At 31.6% G+C, this 16,093-nt stretch overlaps 1 protein-coding gene across 1 annotated transcript in view; it reads right to left on the reverse strand.

Moving 5' to 3' along the window:
* The window catches only part of GABA-B-R2 (gamma-aminobutyric acid type B receptor subunit 2), a 335,226-nt gene that overhangs the window by 121,973 nt on the left and 197,160 nt on the right, over positions 1–16,093 (reverse strand). Inside the window, exon 12 of the mRNA XM_071890371.1 lies at positions 8,541–8,651. Within this exon, the coding sequence (XP_071746472.1) occupies positions 8,541–8,651 (111 nt within the window). The remainder of the gene's footprint in view (positions 1–8,540; positions 8,652–16,093) is intronic.

Raw genomic sequence — 16,093 nt, forward strand, 5'->3', positions numbered from 1 at the left:
CTTTTCTTAAAGGGAGTTACTTTTGGCAGCAACACTCAGATCCTGATGCGTAAGGCTATAACAACTCAAGCTTTGTACAAGGGAAACTTCATCGATTCCTGATCTCCAAACTTGTTAAGCCCCTCATGATTACTGATTACAACAGACTATGGAGTATGGGGTTTTGGTTTTGTACAGATCACGGTGAGAGCTGCACATGGATAGGTAGAGCGTTGTTTGTTGTTTTTGGGGATAGTCAGTAGAGTATAGCATCAATTTAAAAAAAATTACATCGATCAACAATGTATTTATTCCACAATAGTGGAGAAGGCAGAATGCCCTTGTTGTGGTTGTCGCTGGACAAGACAATGTTTTAGCTTGCTAACTTCTTAAACCTGGACAGGTCCTTTTTTTGGAAAGTCAGAATGGAACTGGTAGAATCTTGAGGTGATATCTACTCTGTTCCATGCCACACTACAAGGAACATAATTCATCGAATTATTTTCTTAACTTTGTTTGACCCCGTGTTTGGCCTCCAAACCCACTTGGCACCAACTCCATGGGCTTCTTTCTGTGGGGTGCAGTTGAGCAACCCCTAACAGATCATCTTGCAACACAAATCAAAAGCAGAGGTTCTGAGGTCGAGTCAAGACCGTTATTGACGCCAAATGCAATTAGATCAAATAATAACAAATATTTTATTTGACCTTTCATTTGGTTTTTATTCAAATCAGATTATTAGTTTCGGAGAAATCCTTTTTTTTTTAAATTAAAATCGAATTGGTTGTTAATTAGGGATCCTATCCTGTTTATGATATGAATGGGATAAAAAGGGGACTTTGAACCTATAATATTGTTATTGTAGTAAAGTTAAATCATTTGCAAAAAAATGGAGTACTTCGGAGTCGTCCTTTTTTACTACTGATGATTATAGTGCATCATTTGCAAACCATAAATGTAGTGCATCAACATTAATACAATCTTAAAACACAAATCAAAGGTTACAAAAATCCCTATATATCCCTACATACAGTCCAACATATCAAAGACATATTTATCCCAATAATGTAGGCTTTGAATTCAAACTACTGAGATGTGTTGACATCCAAAGAATTCTATGCTCTAGAATCGGTATTTAATTTGAGAACTTATTTTGGCCTCTCATATAAAATCCGTCATTATTTTATTGTGACGATCAATTTTAAATACTTAAAGATTGTAATTGCGACACAATCAAGAGGTAAAAAAAATAATTTGTAATAGGAATTGAGAATAATTTGTCCTTAAATACATATATAATCCACACAAAATTTAAGAAAAATCATTGTAGTTGCTTTTGTGCTAATGAGCCAAAAATACTTCAAAAACATTTATTTCATATGTATGTATTCAATGTTTGATTTAATGAATTGTATATAAAGAGTAGGTGCCCGAAACTTGCAGTAGCATGACTAAACACAACAACTCAAAATCGATTTGGGGTATATTAAAACTATATTTAGCTATAATTTCTCTATAATGACCGAGGCTCATGGACAAGGCGCTCGGGAGAAGTTATTCCAGTAAACTCAGTGTGTGTACGTTCGCGCCCAGGTGATTCAGAGGGAAAAAATATACTTTATGTATATGGATTTCACCAAAATATTCCTAGGTTAGATGGAGTAAAAGTCATACTATACTTAATCAGTGCAGCTCTATCTATCCATTTCAAGGAACATTAAAAAATATTCCATATTTCCTCCTCCACTAGCGATAAAAGTTTATACACACCGGTGAAAAGATTAGCAGCTCTTGAAAATTATGGCGCACCACGTTGTCACGATGGCAGTTTGGAGCGAATCTAAATTTGGATGAGAGGGATCGCAGACTTTCTTCTCCTAAAGGCTACAGTCTACGGGGTTAAGGTCAGGACGGGAAGAAAACCATATAGATGAAGGTAAACAAGGCTCCTAGAGGAGTTTACATTGTTCATAATCTTTTCCACACTAATTTCAGCACCAATGAGATCAAACACCCGCTTACTTTTTGCTTCTTACTCACTCACGATGAAGATGAGTGAAATGATTAATATTTTTTTTCCCCAATGCACGAAATACCAACGACGGAATATTAAAAAAATCGCAAAACTTCCTCATAATGACGAGAAAACGAGATTCAAAGTTTTGCGTATTGACCCTGTAAGTATCAGTTATTTAGTCCTAAAATGAAAAAAGTCCCTCAGTATTACTTCGCCTGTTTCTTGATGAAATTATTATCTTAAACCCCTGAATGTATTTATGTATGCTTATTGGAACGTTGTCCCTGATATGCCTGGGTACCATTATTTTATTAAAGATAATCGATTTTGCCAACTTTTTATCTCAGAAACATTTATTTATAATAGATGCTAAAATTATAAGCCATTTTTATTAGTGGCTCCATTTGACATTCAAATACACCAAATTTATTCACAATTTTCCGTATAATCTTACAGAGATATAGGGTTTATGTTCTGTTAAAATTGGGTTGTATATGGTTCAAAAAATGGGCTAAAAGTCCTGGTTTAACACATAGATGGCACATTTTTAATATATTTTGTTATTTTCTAAACAATGCCCTATTTTAATTTTATATACACTGGTTCTTGATGGGAACAGTTCAGGCTTAGCAATGTCTTGAAATGTGTAATTAGTAGCCTGCTCCATAAGAGGAATACAAAAATAATATTATAATAATTTTTTAAAAGGCTATTTTTTAACGGGAATGCCTTGTACTTTTCAGGGCCTGGGTTATGATCGTCATATTAGTTATATATTGAAATTGTAAAATATATATACAACATAAATATTTCATAATATTAAAATCAAAGATGGTATTTTATTCGATACTGTATAATTATATTACTTTCTAATATTTTATTTAAGGCGTAGCTATACATTTGTAAATGATAGGCAAACATTTTTCATCGAAATAATAAGATGGCCAAATATATATATATATATATATACAGTCAAGTCCAGATATAAAAAAATCATATATAATAAAAATACACATACATTCAACGTTCTCTCCGATACCAATTTTGTAGTACATAAAATACTTCTCAAAGAAGAAACAGGAAATAAAAATATCCGCATAATGCCAAGTTTCCTTCCTCCTTTTTTTGGTATCAACTTCATAGAAATTTATGAAGAATTCTCATGAGGATTTCTCCAGTTTTATAGTTAGAAATTGAGAGCTGGCACCAACAGTTTTGTTCTCTATGTTTCTTTTTAAATTCATTTCACATTGCTTTTTAACTCTCCGTTAGTGAACATATTTTTTGTACGTAGTTAATGAAATTAGGTTCAACCTTAATTTAAATAATAGGCGAATTTTTTTTTTTTTTGATATAGAGTTGACATAGACTTAAAATTACGTAAATTAATTTTAATAACATTAGATTTGGGTATGAACAATATATAACTTGTGATTATTACAATTGAAATATCATAATTCAATTTTTGATAAAAAACTTATATGAAAAGTTAATTACTTTTCACGAACTTCTGGTACTAAAATTGAAGTAGAGTTTTATATATGGGATATCAGCTGATACCTTAAATTGAAAAACGGGAAATAGAAAAAGTACAAGAATGACTTAAAAGGGAACAAATTAATCCAATTCACCAAACTTTAACTAAAAATTGCAAATAACTACAAGAAAATATATTATTGCAACAAAAAAAAGTGGCATTTTTTCTTTAAAATGTTTCAAGGGGATGTTAATGCTGTTTCTCTCGTTATAATCTAATTTAAACAGACTTAAATCAATTTTGGGGAGTAGAAAACAATACATGAGTGATCCCCCGAAAAATAGTAAATATAAAACAAAAAAACCAAGAATAACTGAATATATGAACTAAATATTATAGTTAAAGAGTAAAAATGAGATTGCATTAGATTATATAGGTACTAGCACAAACATGCTATCTTAAAGATAGCTTGTGAAAAATAGCTTATTTATGTTGAAATTTTAAGCTAAAACGATTTACTATAAGCTACAAATATATAGTAATTAAATTTCTATTGTAAAACCTCCTCGTATACAACATCTTTTGTTGTTTTTGTCCATTTAATGTAAATATAATCAATCCTGCACCCCGTTTTTGTCACTCTTGAAAATGGCACACATAATTGACAATGTTAAAGTACTGATTTTGGTAAATATAAAGTAATTGTTTCAAATGTTTGACCCTGGGATTTATTTATTGTCATTGCCATTGCAATCTTGCCTTGTTCCTTCTTCAACCATAATGAAGATTAAAGATACATACTACGATTAACTCGTTCATCCTCTTCCTAACTCCCTTTTGTAATTCGTATTTAATATACGTTCATCCTTTTTCTGTTCGTACAATAATTCGTTTTTTTGTTGTTGTTTTTGTGCATTTTTGAATCGACAACCAATACCTTAAAAAACTTTGGGACAGGGGGAATCATTTTTTTTAATGAAACAAATCAAATTACGTTTCACTCTTCCTTGAGATCGGATAAATCATATTTTTCAGCAGAACAGAGAAGCGAACACACGTCATTTAGAACCAATGCTATCTCATCTAGATCAATCCATCTTAACATGGCCCTAAATCCAGAGGGAGTCATATCCGTAACCACAGTCTCCCGATCACTGTCCATTTTTCTCAACTCATTAAAATCCCAAGAGAACATACGTTCGAATACAGGGCTGACCGATGCTAGAATGCACTTGTGGGTAGACACACAAACATAAATTATTTTATCTATTTGGGATACTAGCATAGGGTTACCCGACGTTGCTCGGGTCAAGTAGGGAGTGGGAAATCCTATTAACAATGATCAATGTTATTTCTTCTTAATATTTTAGACCCGTTCGAGTGAGCATTATAATAAGAACATGTATATTACCGGATGGCCCATTGCAATCTGAATACTTACTAATTTAATAATTAATTAAGGTTGAGTGACTAAAAGTAATTCATAAATTACCGATATATTAACGCATTAGCAATTAGTTAACAAAAAACATCAACTCTGTTTCTTACGTACAATTCTAAAAAAATGACACATGAAACTTGATGAACAAATTTCCATTCCTGCACTCCTAGCAATAGGGTATCTCCAGGACCACCGTCTACGCAATCAGCAAGTTGAAAATATTTGTGTGGAAGAAGAGCTTTGTCAAAAAGGCTAAACTGGTCGCGGGGGAGTTAAATAACATATCCCAGGCCAATCTTCTCCAGTCCATGAGGCCCGTGCAAGGGATCTCGGAGTTTCCCCCCAGACTACCCAAAGAACTATCAAAAAAAGAGTATAGAAGGATCCTTTTGAGGGCGGAGAGGCCCCTTTTGACACATGCTATGACAGAGGAGTACATCCCCAAAGGGTGGTAGGCCTTCCGCCGCCTAGGAGCTTTCATTCGTGCTAAAGACGCTACATTAATCATTGAGAGAGTTCAGACACAAAAACTATAATAGTGTTAATTTTGTTGAAATTCTATTCTTAATTAATAAATGATATCATGTTGAACTTTAAATTTCAAAGTGTTCAGACTTTAATGTACCACACGGTATAAGAATTGTATTTTTTAAATTGGGGTTTAAACTTTAAATAACATACCATTATATAACCTTGAAAAAATATGTCTACATAAAAAATCCAGCTCTGATTAATTTTTTTGAAATTGCCAAATCAAAAATCGCAAAGAAAATTACAAAAGAACTGTGTTGCACTAATTTGATAAAAAATTAGTTTTGACGTTTATTGGCATTGTAAAATAGAGCACAAACCTACTAAGATTTTTTGTACATGCAAAAATAAAAAGTTATGAAGAATAATGTCGAAAAAATAAAACTTCATGACTCTTTAATTTTTGCAAGTATTGTAAAAACTACGTAATAGAAGGTTCTGACAATTAAAAACATAATATATATAAGCCGTATTAAAGTATTAAATTTAGTGTCCACAATCCCTCTTTTTGTGGTATTTTTTCTTAAAAACTGAAAATGGATGAATAAAATTTAAAAATTTATATAAAAACGAATCTTAATACAAAATTCTACAAATTTTATTTAATTTATCAACCAATATTCCATTGGGAATACATTTTTTGCACCTACAAAAAACAAAAAAACTGCAATTTTCACTGATTTTCTTTTTTTCACCATAATTTTTTGGATTTTGTGAAAATTTTTAGAAAAATGCCTTTTCATGTAGTTTTTTTTTTTTTTTTTTTGACAACCGTAATTTGTAAATCAAATATCTATCAAAATGCCAATTAACTCATCTCTAACACCTCACAGCTCAGAGTTGGATTAACTTAAAGATCCTAAGTAAAACTACTATCAATGATAACACATTTTCTCTGTTCCTCGTATATGACCAAGTTTAAAAGAGGCAACAAAGTAAAGTTTCATCCTCTTAGGCTCAACCGTGTTGGCACCCAAAAAAGACATCAAACAAAAAAACTATTATATACATATATACAGATTATTAAAAAACTGTGGTTTTTTAATAAATTTTGTATGAAAAAATCCGGATAAATTCAACTTATGAACTAAAATATAACAGTTTCTTTGATCTGGAGTTGACTGTAATACGACAAGGGATCATTACAAATTGTATTTTTGTGTTAGCGAGCTCTCATTAAGTAATAACTAGTGTAAATTGTCTAAATATTCGTCTGTGTAAATCAACAAGAATATTATTTTTTTGCTACTTTGATGTAGGACATATTTGCTTACAGAGATTACTATAGGAAATAATACGCTTTTTTCCAGATTGGGGATAAATATATCTTCCAGATTACCAAAATATACTTTTTTTAAATGTATGATTACGAAATTTCGAGCAATTTTTACATCCCTAGTAATACCTCGTGACTGTGCTCATAATAGAAGGTGACATTAAAATCAAATTCAATTTTAGCCCTACTTTTTGGATGCGAAAACATCTTTTAAGCACTCAAGAAAAAATAATTTTTTATTTCTGGGAATTCCTCTCCCCCGACCCAATTTTTTTTTTCATTCATGAATCCTTATTTTTTAATTTATTTTTAAAGTAATAAGAATGAACTCGCCCATGACATGATCATTAAAGACTTTTTATATTTAAAGCAGTAGTTATATAACATTTTAAGCTTACATCATATTCTTTTTAGGTCACATATAGATCAACTTTCTCAAAATGTTTATTTTATCGTGTGTACTAGGGTCTCGTATTTCTAGGGTCACCTGTTAATTCGATCTTCTGTTGTATTTTAGTGAAAAAGTTATGTTTGTTGAGTTTCAATCTTTAAAGGACTTCTTTTTTTTTTTTTTGCCTTTATAGCCATTTGAAAATGATTTTTTTTAACAACATTCTGTATATGTAAAATGATTCAGAAGTTTCTGTTTTAAAGTCATGTTGCTGAATTACATAATTTTGACTTTGATAACGATGTTGTTGAATTTCATAAATTTCATTAAAGTTTGTTCTCAAGTGGTAGATAAGAATATATTCCTTATTTTTCATTTTAAAGAAAAACAACATGTAGGCCCAACGTTGTATGCCCGGATTTTTTTTTTTTTTTCAAAGTGTTTAAAAATATTTTTGTATTCAAAAAGTTACTCATAAGTTATGGAGAGTAACAATGAGGGGTTTTTCGGGAGCTATATGTGTAAGTCTTTGTTGGACACGGAGTAGAATTGATGATCGACACCGGAATCATTCGTGCCAATGTTTTTGCATATTTCCGTCTCCCCCTCCTTTCTTGTCACAGCTGATTGTAGCTACTCTAACGAAACTTTTATACGGTTCTCCCTTATAAGCCTGATCAGATTGCCGACTAAACAAAAACAGCTCCCACTTTCTAGGACATATTTTTTACACCTCTCTTAATGCACGTGCAAAAGAAAGACGGGTATCAACTCTAACTAGCTGATGAAGAGTTATTAATCAATTATTTCGATGTCGATCCTTAATTCTAATCCGAGTTCAGCAGGGGCACACATTAGTAACTCCAAAATAAATCCATTTTGTTAAGGATATGAAACAAGGACATAGACAATCAATACATCATTCTCCATCCTCAATTTTACTCCGAGTCTATATATAGGACTTATATTGAAAAAAAGTGTAGTGGGAGTTATTGGTATAAGTCCTTTTGGGACTCAGAGTAAGATTGAGGATCCAAACGGAGTAACTACTCTTTATTTCCTTGCTGGATACAGTGTGACATTTGTGTTTATTTCCTTCATCTCACAGCTGAAGGCAAGTAATTTAATGAAACGTCAAGACATCTCAGCTGATCTCTCCCAAAAATTCTTCAAATTGTCAGGGTTACCACGTTTCTTTTTGGTTTATTTTACTTTACATACCGGCAGGACATATTTCATGTGAGTATTTACTAATATTTCATATAATAAGGACATTATTTCTTTCTTAGGGGAAAGGATCAAAGAGCTTGAATAAATGTAATTCATAAAAGGAAATTGAACACATAAACTACAGCTCCACATATTTATATTTGTCAATATGGTAACATGTTGTCTACTGATAAAAATTTATAAGGATTACTGTCTTACCATGAGTAGACCTTTATAAGCGTAGATTGAGCAAACGAATATCGTCATGTTATTAGAGCGACAATATTCGTTTCGAGGTATGATGACCATGTCATCATCTCCATTGGATGTCTGTAAAAAAAAAAAAAAGGTTAATTGAATAAGTACAAAAATTAATAAAATATATTAGAACTTGTCAGCACATTAGCAAGTAAGAATATTTTGCACATAATCAAGCTTGATTTCATAATTTATATACTTGTAATTTAATTTTCCTTTATTGTATCTATATTAATAACGCAATGTTCATCTGTTTGTATGTGTGTCTACTCCGTACAGTCTTTTTTAAGTGTATCTGAGAACTGCGTAGATACTCGATCTAAGAAATAGCTATGCAATAATCATATTAAAAAAAACAAGTACATACATGTCAGCTGGGTCATACTGTCCTTTTTGTTGAAAATCAAAAGCCAGTAGTGTTTTTTGCAATATTTTTTACGTAGATTTCAAAAATGTAATGTAATCTATCAATTTCAGATTGAAAATGAAATAAATGCGTTTTTTTTCTATATTCTACAGTACTGGCTTTCTATATGTAGTTTTTAGATATTAAGGGAATGTATATTTATTGTCCTTCATGCGAAAAGTTAAAATATGAAGAAATTTTAATCAGAACTTAACATTAAGTTAAGTAAGGTTACAATTTGATGTTGCTATACTTGGTGTAGATATGAAAATTATAATTGAGCCCCATTGGTAGTTTAAGTTAACTTTTAAATATTGTATAAATCCATAGCCAAAATGAATTTAAACATAGTTGACATAGAATTTTTATTAGCTAACACATGTAATAATAGAGTCATAAATTAATTTAATATAACGTTAAACGTTAACGTTAATCATTGACAAAAATAAGATTATAATAACGCAGGATAAGTCGATGAAAGAGATTAGATACGAGTGTGAGAAGAGGTGTGGAGAGAAGGAGCAAGTCTCTTGTATTTTCTTTGATGGAAGAATCGACTTGACTAATTGGATAGTGGAAGAAATGAGTAAGGAACAGTCATTTATTGGTAGGATCAAGCAAGATCCCCATAGTGTTGATAGTGAGCCTGGGATTAATAACTTGTTCCATTTTATACCAGAGACAACAAACAAAGAATAATCAGACGCTACACAAATTGCAAAGTTTATATCTAAATGGTTAAAGCAAGGGGTTTGGATAAAATAGTCAACTGCTAACATACTTTCAAGACTCTGGGTATCAAAACATGCACTGATGGGGGAAAATCTAAGAAATCTGAGATTCATAGTGTAGTTTATAATTCGTATGTATTATCCATATTGTTAATATCAAGCTGAAGTACCGTTGGACAGAAGTGCCGAGGTACGTCATATTTCAATGTTAATTGTCTCAAGTCTCTGATTAGTATGCTCACAGTGAAATTATCCTTCATGCTCGGGGTTTCTTAAATGACCAGAGGGAGAACATCATATGGGTAGAACAAATCTTGGCGATCAGGGGAGAGAGTGGACCAAACGATAATCCGAGTAGCCTATCTCTCAGCATCAGTTTAAAGCCTGCTATAAACAGTTGGGCTTATAACATCATTGACCTGATCAACTGGTCAAAAGGAGTGTATGTTTCTTAAACTCTTAAATTGATTCAAATGTAATTTAAATACTTTAATCATTCAATTCAACAAAATTTGTATCAATAAATTATTCTGAATTATAATATTTATTTTCTCTAATTAGATATTTAGAATCAAATTAAACAAACTGATAAAATATACGATTATTAGATATACATAATAAAAGTCTAAAAACGATCTGTAAAAATGAACAGAGCAAGCTGAGACGGATGGAACGAGCGTTGGAAGTGATGCCATTTTTTGAAATATGTTTAAAAACATATACTGAGCCATGTTAGACCAAAATATAAACTAAATTGGGGGTTGTGCATGGAAAGGGTGGCATTTTAAAGGTCACAGCAGAGCCTCAGACTTATATATTTGATTAAAATAAGATTATGATTGAATATACCTTAAAGTTTATATTCTTGTGCATCTTATATCTTAACTTTTTTTTTTAAATTGAGCCACAGAAGCTGAACTATACCCTTGTGAGCAACACTGGTCCAACACACTGTGCCCAACTTTGAATAGACCTATAACGGCACTGGTGAGTCATGGAAACTTAATATTATACACACACTCTTATTTCGTATAGAAAAACCAACCTATCAAAAATCCTAAAATTGGAAATGATGTATGCTGTAAATTGCAAAAAAGTGTGTACACTTGACGTGGAATGACTAAAAATAATCTCAAATCCTAATCCCTCCTTTATTTTATTATTTAAGAGACAAATTTGAGTCAATTATAGACTTTGTGTTTAAAATACTGAAATGAATTAACATATCCAAGAATTCATTTACGATCACCAAAAAGTCCAATAGTTATATACAAACATCATTCAATTATAGGATTATTACTAAAAATACTGGGATCAGTTGAGATACCCAAGCAATTTAATTATACCTTACAACTTTTATTTGTTTTAAAAAAACTTATATTGGCCCTCAGAAGGGCCCTTTTGAATAAAATCCTTTATTTTTTTGATTTTGACTATCAATTAGGCTCATTTTAGAATGCAGTTTGCGATACATTTAATGTGTTAATATGAATATTTTGTTAATATAAATAATAGATAATTTGTAAAAGAATAGAATTGTAATCCATACTTAATTTTCAGTAAAATCCTTCTAGTTTGTTTTTGTGTTGTCGGGCCCCATATTAAAATCAAGTGCTTGTAATACATACTTTTTAAGTGTCCTTTTAGGTATAATAGTTCTTCTTTTTTATTAGCTTTTTATGATAATTACATGTGTATTTTCTAATTAAGTTTTTTAAAAATATATTTTAAGAACTCCATCTAAACTAAAAGTCTCATGTGTATATCTTGTTATTATTGTATACTAAACTCTCTATGAAGTCCCGAGAAGAACGGGTTTCATTCGTTTTTAACTTTTAATTTGGATTTACACTTACAACTTAACATCTAATTATTATAAGTATGTACACAAGTGATTGTTTTATTTACAGGGTCCAGAAGCTATCTCTGACATCAAAAAATGATTATTTTTAAAATGCAATTTTTTCTCAAACCATTTATCACATAAAACAAAATGTAAAAAACTTGGTAAATTTAAATTTATTTTAATCAAATAAAATAACATCCAGCCTCAATTTTAGTCTCTTTAGGCGGCCGAAAGTACAAGCAGGCCTTTTACACTTGGTCCATTGGTAAATCCTAGAATTCCTTCTTGAGTCGACTGTTAAGTTCGTATGTATTGTTGCAGGGGTTTGGTTGTTTTGTCATTTAATCGCGCTTCACAAAAAAAGTCCATCAGATTCTGATACGGCAAGTTTGTAGGCAGAAATCTGCCGAGATGAAATAAAAATTGCCTTGGAAACATTAAAGAACCTTTTTAAATTCAGCCCATATTGCTGTTGCCTAAATTCTTCTTTAGAGTTTACCAAGTTTGCCTTGCGAACGAACGTCTCACTGAGTCCTAGAGTTCGAGCAATTGTTGTTGCTCCGGGCACAGATTCCAAGGAAGACTCTGTGCCTTTTTTAAATATTTGGAACAACCAATTCGTGTATTGACTTTTCCCTTCTGTTTCAGGGTTGAACAAGCGTTAAAAAAAAATCAGCTGCCTCACTTCCCGTGTTTGTCCAAGAGAACGCACCAATAAATGGCAGCATAGATTACTTGTGAACCCTGTACATATATACTATGTCTCTTTTTCTTTATGTATTTCCTTCTCACTGTGTCTCCCCTCTTCTCTTCTCTCTTTCTACACCCCTCTTTCTGTCTCTTTTCTTCTACATTCATTCTTTGTTTCTATTCCCCTCTGTTTAGCCCTTCAACGTAGGTACCATCCACTAAATATATGTGAAAAGTCTCATAAATATAAACTGCTAGTATGTAAGAATAAATGAAACCTTGTAGGCGTTTAGTTCAACTCGAAATTTAGTACTACAAGCAGCTGGTACGAAGGGGAGAAAGAAATAAACAAGAATCACTCTAATTTCGATCCTCAATTCCACTTTGAGTCCAACAGGGGCTTACAATTGTAACTCTGCAACAAATCTTCAAGGTATTCGCCATCTTTTATAAGCACACATTAATGTTTAATCCGGTTTAGTATATAATTTAATGCAGTAGAAAAGGAAGCTAATTCCTCAGGGAGTTAATAAGAATGTCAACAGCTTAGCTGAAAATTTACATTGCAGTTTGTCAACTCCAAAAATCAAAAGAAAAAAACAACCGAGCTAAAAAATATAACGGATTTTCATCGCTATAAATAAACTGCTTCTTTTTAAATGACAGCACGCTTGACGCTTCAAAAACAATTGTACACTCCACAGAAAGATATACATACATACAAAACGTTTTTATAAATATCGATTCTCCAAATTGTTTGGGCTACAATGCCTTTTTAAGATTACTATTTTTTATACATATCGGCAGTACAAGTAAGAGGACTCAAAAATTAGAATCCTCTTCGAGGCCCTATAGACTCAGTTCTAAAAGTGGGGAATTTTTTTCCCTGGTTCAATCAAAAGAACTGACACAAAGCTACAATTTGATGTTTGTTTTGTTTTTGTGCGATCAAAGATGTCCATGCAACAAGCAAAACGGCAGAGGAAGTGTGATCTTCTCCGCGCACATGTCGTTCTCTGACAAGAAGATCTTGACAGAATCAACAGCTCCAATACAGGGAACCTCTTGGAGCAAACATCCTGCTCAGGTCATGGACTTCGGGATTGTGTTGTCCAATAGTACCAAGATGCCTCCTTACTTATTCAAGGCCAACGAGAAAGTCAACATGGACATTACATTACAAGGTCCTCAGGTACCATGTCTTGCCATGGTTGAAGAGCAAATTAAGTAAGGACACTTATGTGTTTACCCAGGGTTGTTGCTCCATGAAGGTGCAGCAATTCATCAAGGCCTTCTGGCTGACAAACTTCTTGCCTTTGTCCTCACCCAACGTGAATCCCCTAGACTTCGCTGTTGGATGACTCTTGGAGGACAAAACAAACAAGACTTCTCATCCAAATGTCGATGCCTTGAAGGACGTGATCACGGAGGAGTGATCATGTCAGCTGTGCTTCTGTTCGTCCCCGTATTGAAGCCATAATTCAGAATGGAGGGGAACATAAAGAATAAACAATGTAGAAGATTGTTGAATAACTATCTTTTACTTCATATTTTGCTATAAAAATTGCACAAAAAATGAAAATATGTAGAAGTGAATACGGCTTTTAAAATTTTCTAATTTTTGAGTCCTCAACCTGTACTTTTTTATAAATGTACATTCTACAAATTGTATGGGGCTACAGTTTCATTTAACGAATACTATTTATTATGTGTACATACAAGCAGTACCTATAATTGAATACTCTATCTTCAAGTATTTTTTGTAGCCAAGTGTTACTGTAAATACAAATTACAGTGAATAATTCATTTGCAACATGAAAGTTATTTTTGTTTTATTTGTTGCTCAAATATTTACATAGCAACATTAGCATAATGTACCTTTTTTTTTTTGGGGGTATTGAATATCCTAGAGATGTTTATGAAAACAGAATGTTTGACCATTCTTTACTTATTTTTTTATTATTCATATTCCGTAAGTAAATCTAATATATTAGTGTGGTGCTGATATCCCAAACTTTAGTCGAATAAACATAACCTTTCTATGGTTATTGAATACGGAACTATCGAACAATTACGTGCAACTTCAATAAAATATATAAGGTGTAGTAAAAATAAATCAATTACATTTAATGGACTTTTATGTCCATTAATGTTTATGTCCTTGTCAATCAAAACATTGCTTATTTGACAGTTGGACTCGATGATTTCCATTATTTTATCAACATTATAGACGAATGGCTTTCCGAAGGACTAACATTTCCAGAAGGGAATACGCAGAACCAAAATATCGCATGATTGCCTTTTATGACTGCGAAGCTGTGAAGATGTTTCATCCAATTAATTACCAACAGCTTTGAGTTGAAGTACTTAAACAACAGCCCACTCAGTATCTGTCAGTGTTAAATGTAGAAACAGAGGAGTCTCTATGGCGAGAGGCTGTAGGACTCCATATTTCATTCTTACTAGAAAATTTAGTATTTGAATTCTTTTGCAAAAAGTTTTATATGTAAAATTTAATTTTGGAAATTTTTGTACGAAAAATTTGAATTTTTTTTCAAAAAAATCTGGATTTTTGAAATTTTTTGAGAATAACTATCGATTTTTGAATTTTTCTCGACAAATTTAGTTATTGAAATTGTTTCCCAAAAAATTTGAAATTTGAAATTCACTTTCAGAAATTTTTTTCCGAATATATTTCATAATCAAATTTCTTTACCAGACATTTAAAATTGATATTTTTTGGAAAAAAGTTGTATATTCGAAATTTAATTTCAGAATTATTTTTTCTTAAGATTTTTTTCTTCTGAACTACTTTGGATTTTTGAATTTTTTTTCCAAAAATCTTGATTGTCTGTGAATAGCTATGAATTTTTGAAATTTTTTACGACAAAATTAATTTTTCAATTTTTTTCTAAATTATTTTGTTTTCCCATTTTTTATCTGAGAAATTTAACTTTTAATATTTTTTCAAAGAATTGCAATTTTTTTTTTTCATTAAAATTCCAAATACCAAGCCCCCCTAAAAATAAATATATAATCTTGCAGCTATTTTAAACTTATATTTTCTTGTTTGTAATTAAATAGTAATGACAACAGATTTGGAAAATAAAGTAGGCTGTTTGGGTTGGAATTACAAAAATTCTTGCCCAATATTGTGTTTTTACAACAATAGAGTAGGCACAGTGAAAAACTTAGAATAGCATAACTTTTTAACGAAACAAATGTTTTGTTTGTTATCAAGAAAAAAGAACTCAAAACTAATTGTAAATTGTTCAAGTACTACATTTAGCGGTATTTTTCATTCAATATGTTCTCCTTCACAAGCAATAACAGAAAGAAGATTGGCAGCTATTGATGATGAACGTTGTGTCCACCATGCCGCCATAATGACAGCTCAGAGTGAATCCAAATTTGGATGAGAGGAGTCCCAAATATTCGACGCTAATACATCTAAAACGGCAAACTTCGGGGAGTAGAAGTCAGGGCAGAAGGAAATGAAAGCAGGTTTCCATTCTCTCCTATTTTTTAAACATTTATCTAAATTTCTCAAGTTAACCTTGTCTGTTTGTTTTACAACACCTAAAAACTCAGAGGGATTCCAGGTATTTCTGCTAGTTTATTTAATTGAAATTGTAATTAGATTCGTATTGATCCGGTCTTAACAAAATACCATAGAATGGTTGACTGCCATTTCGTCTGAATTTGTCAAAATGTTGCTCCCAGCCTCACACTAATATATGAAAATAAGAAAACTTTCTATGTACATACATATGTGTTAAAGATAAAAACTAGAAAGAAAGAGAAAGAATAAAGAAACACAGAAAAGTCCACAAAATGTAAT

Source organism: Lepeophtheirus salmonis, chromosome 8 (assembly GCF_016086655.4).
Source record: "Lepeophtheirus salmonis chromosome 8, UVic_Lsal_1.4, whole genome shotgun sequence".
Lineage (NCBI taxonomy): Eukaryota > Metazoa > Arthropoda > Copepoda > Siphonostomatoida > Caligidae > Lepeophtheirus > Lepeophtheirus salmonis.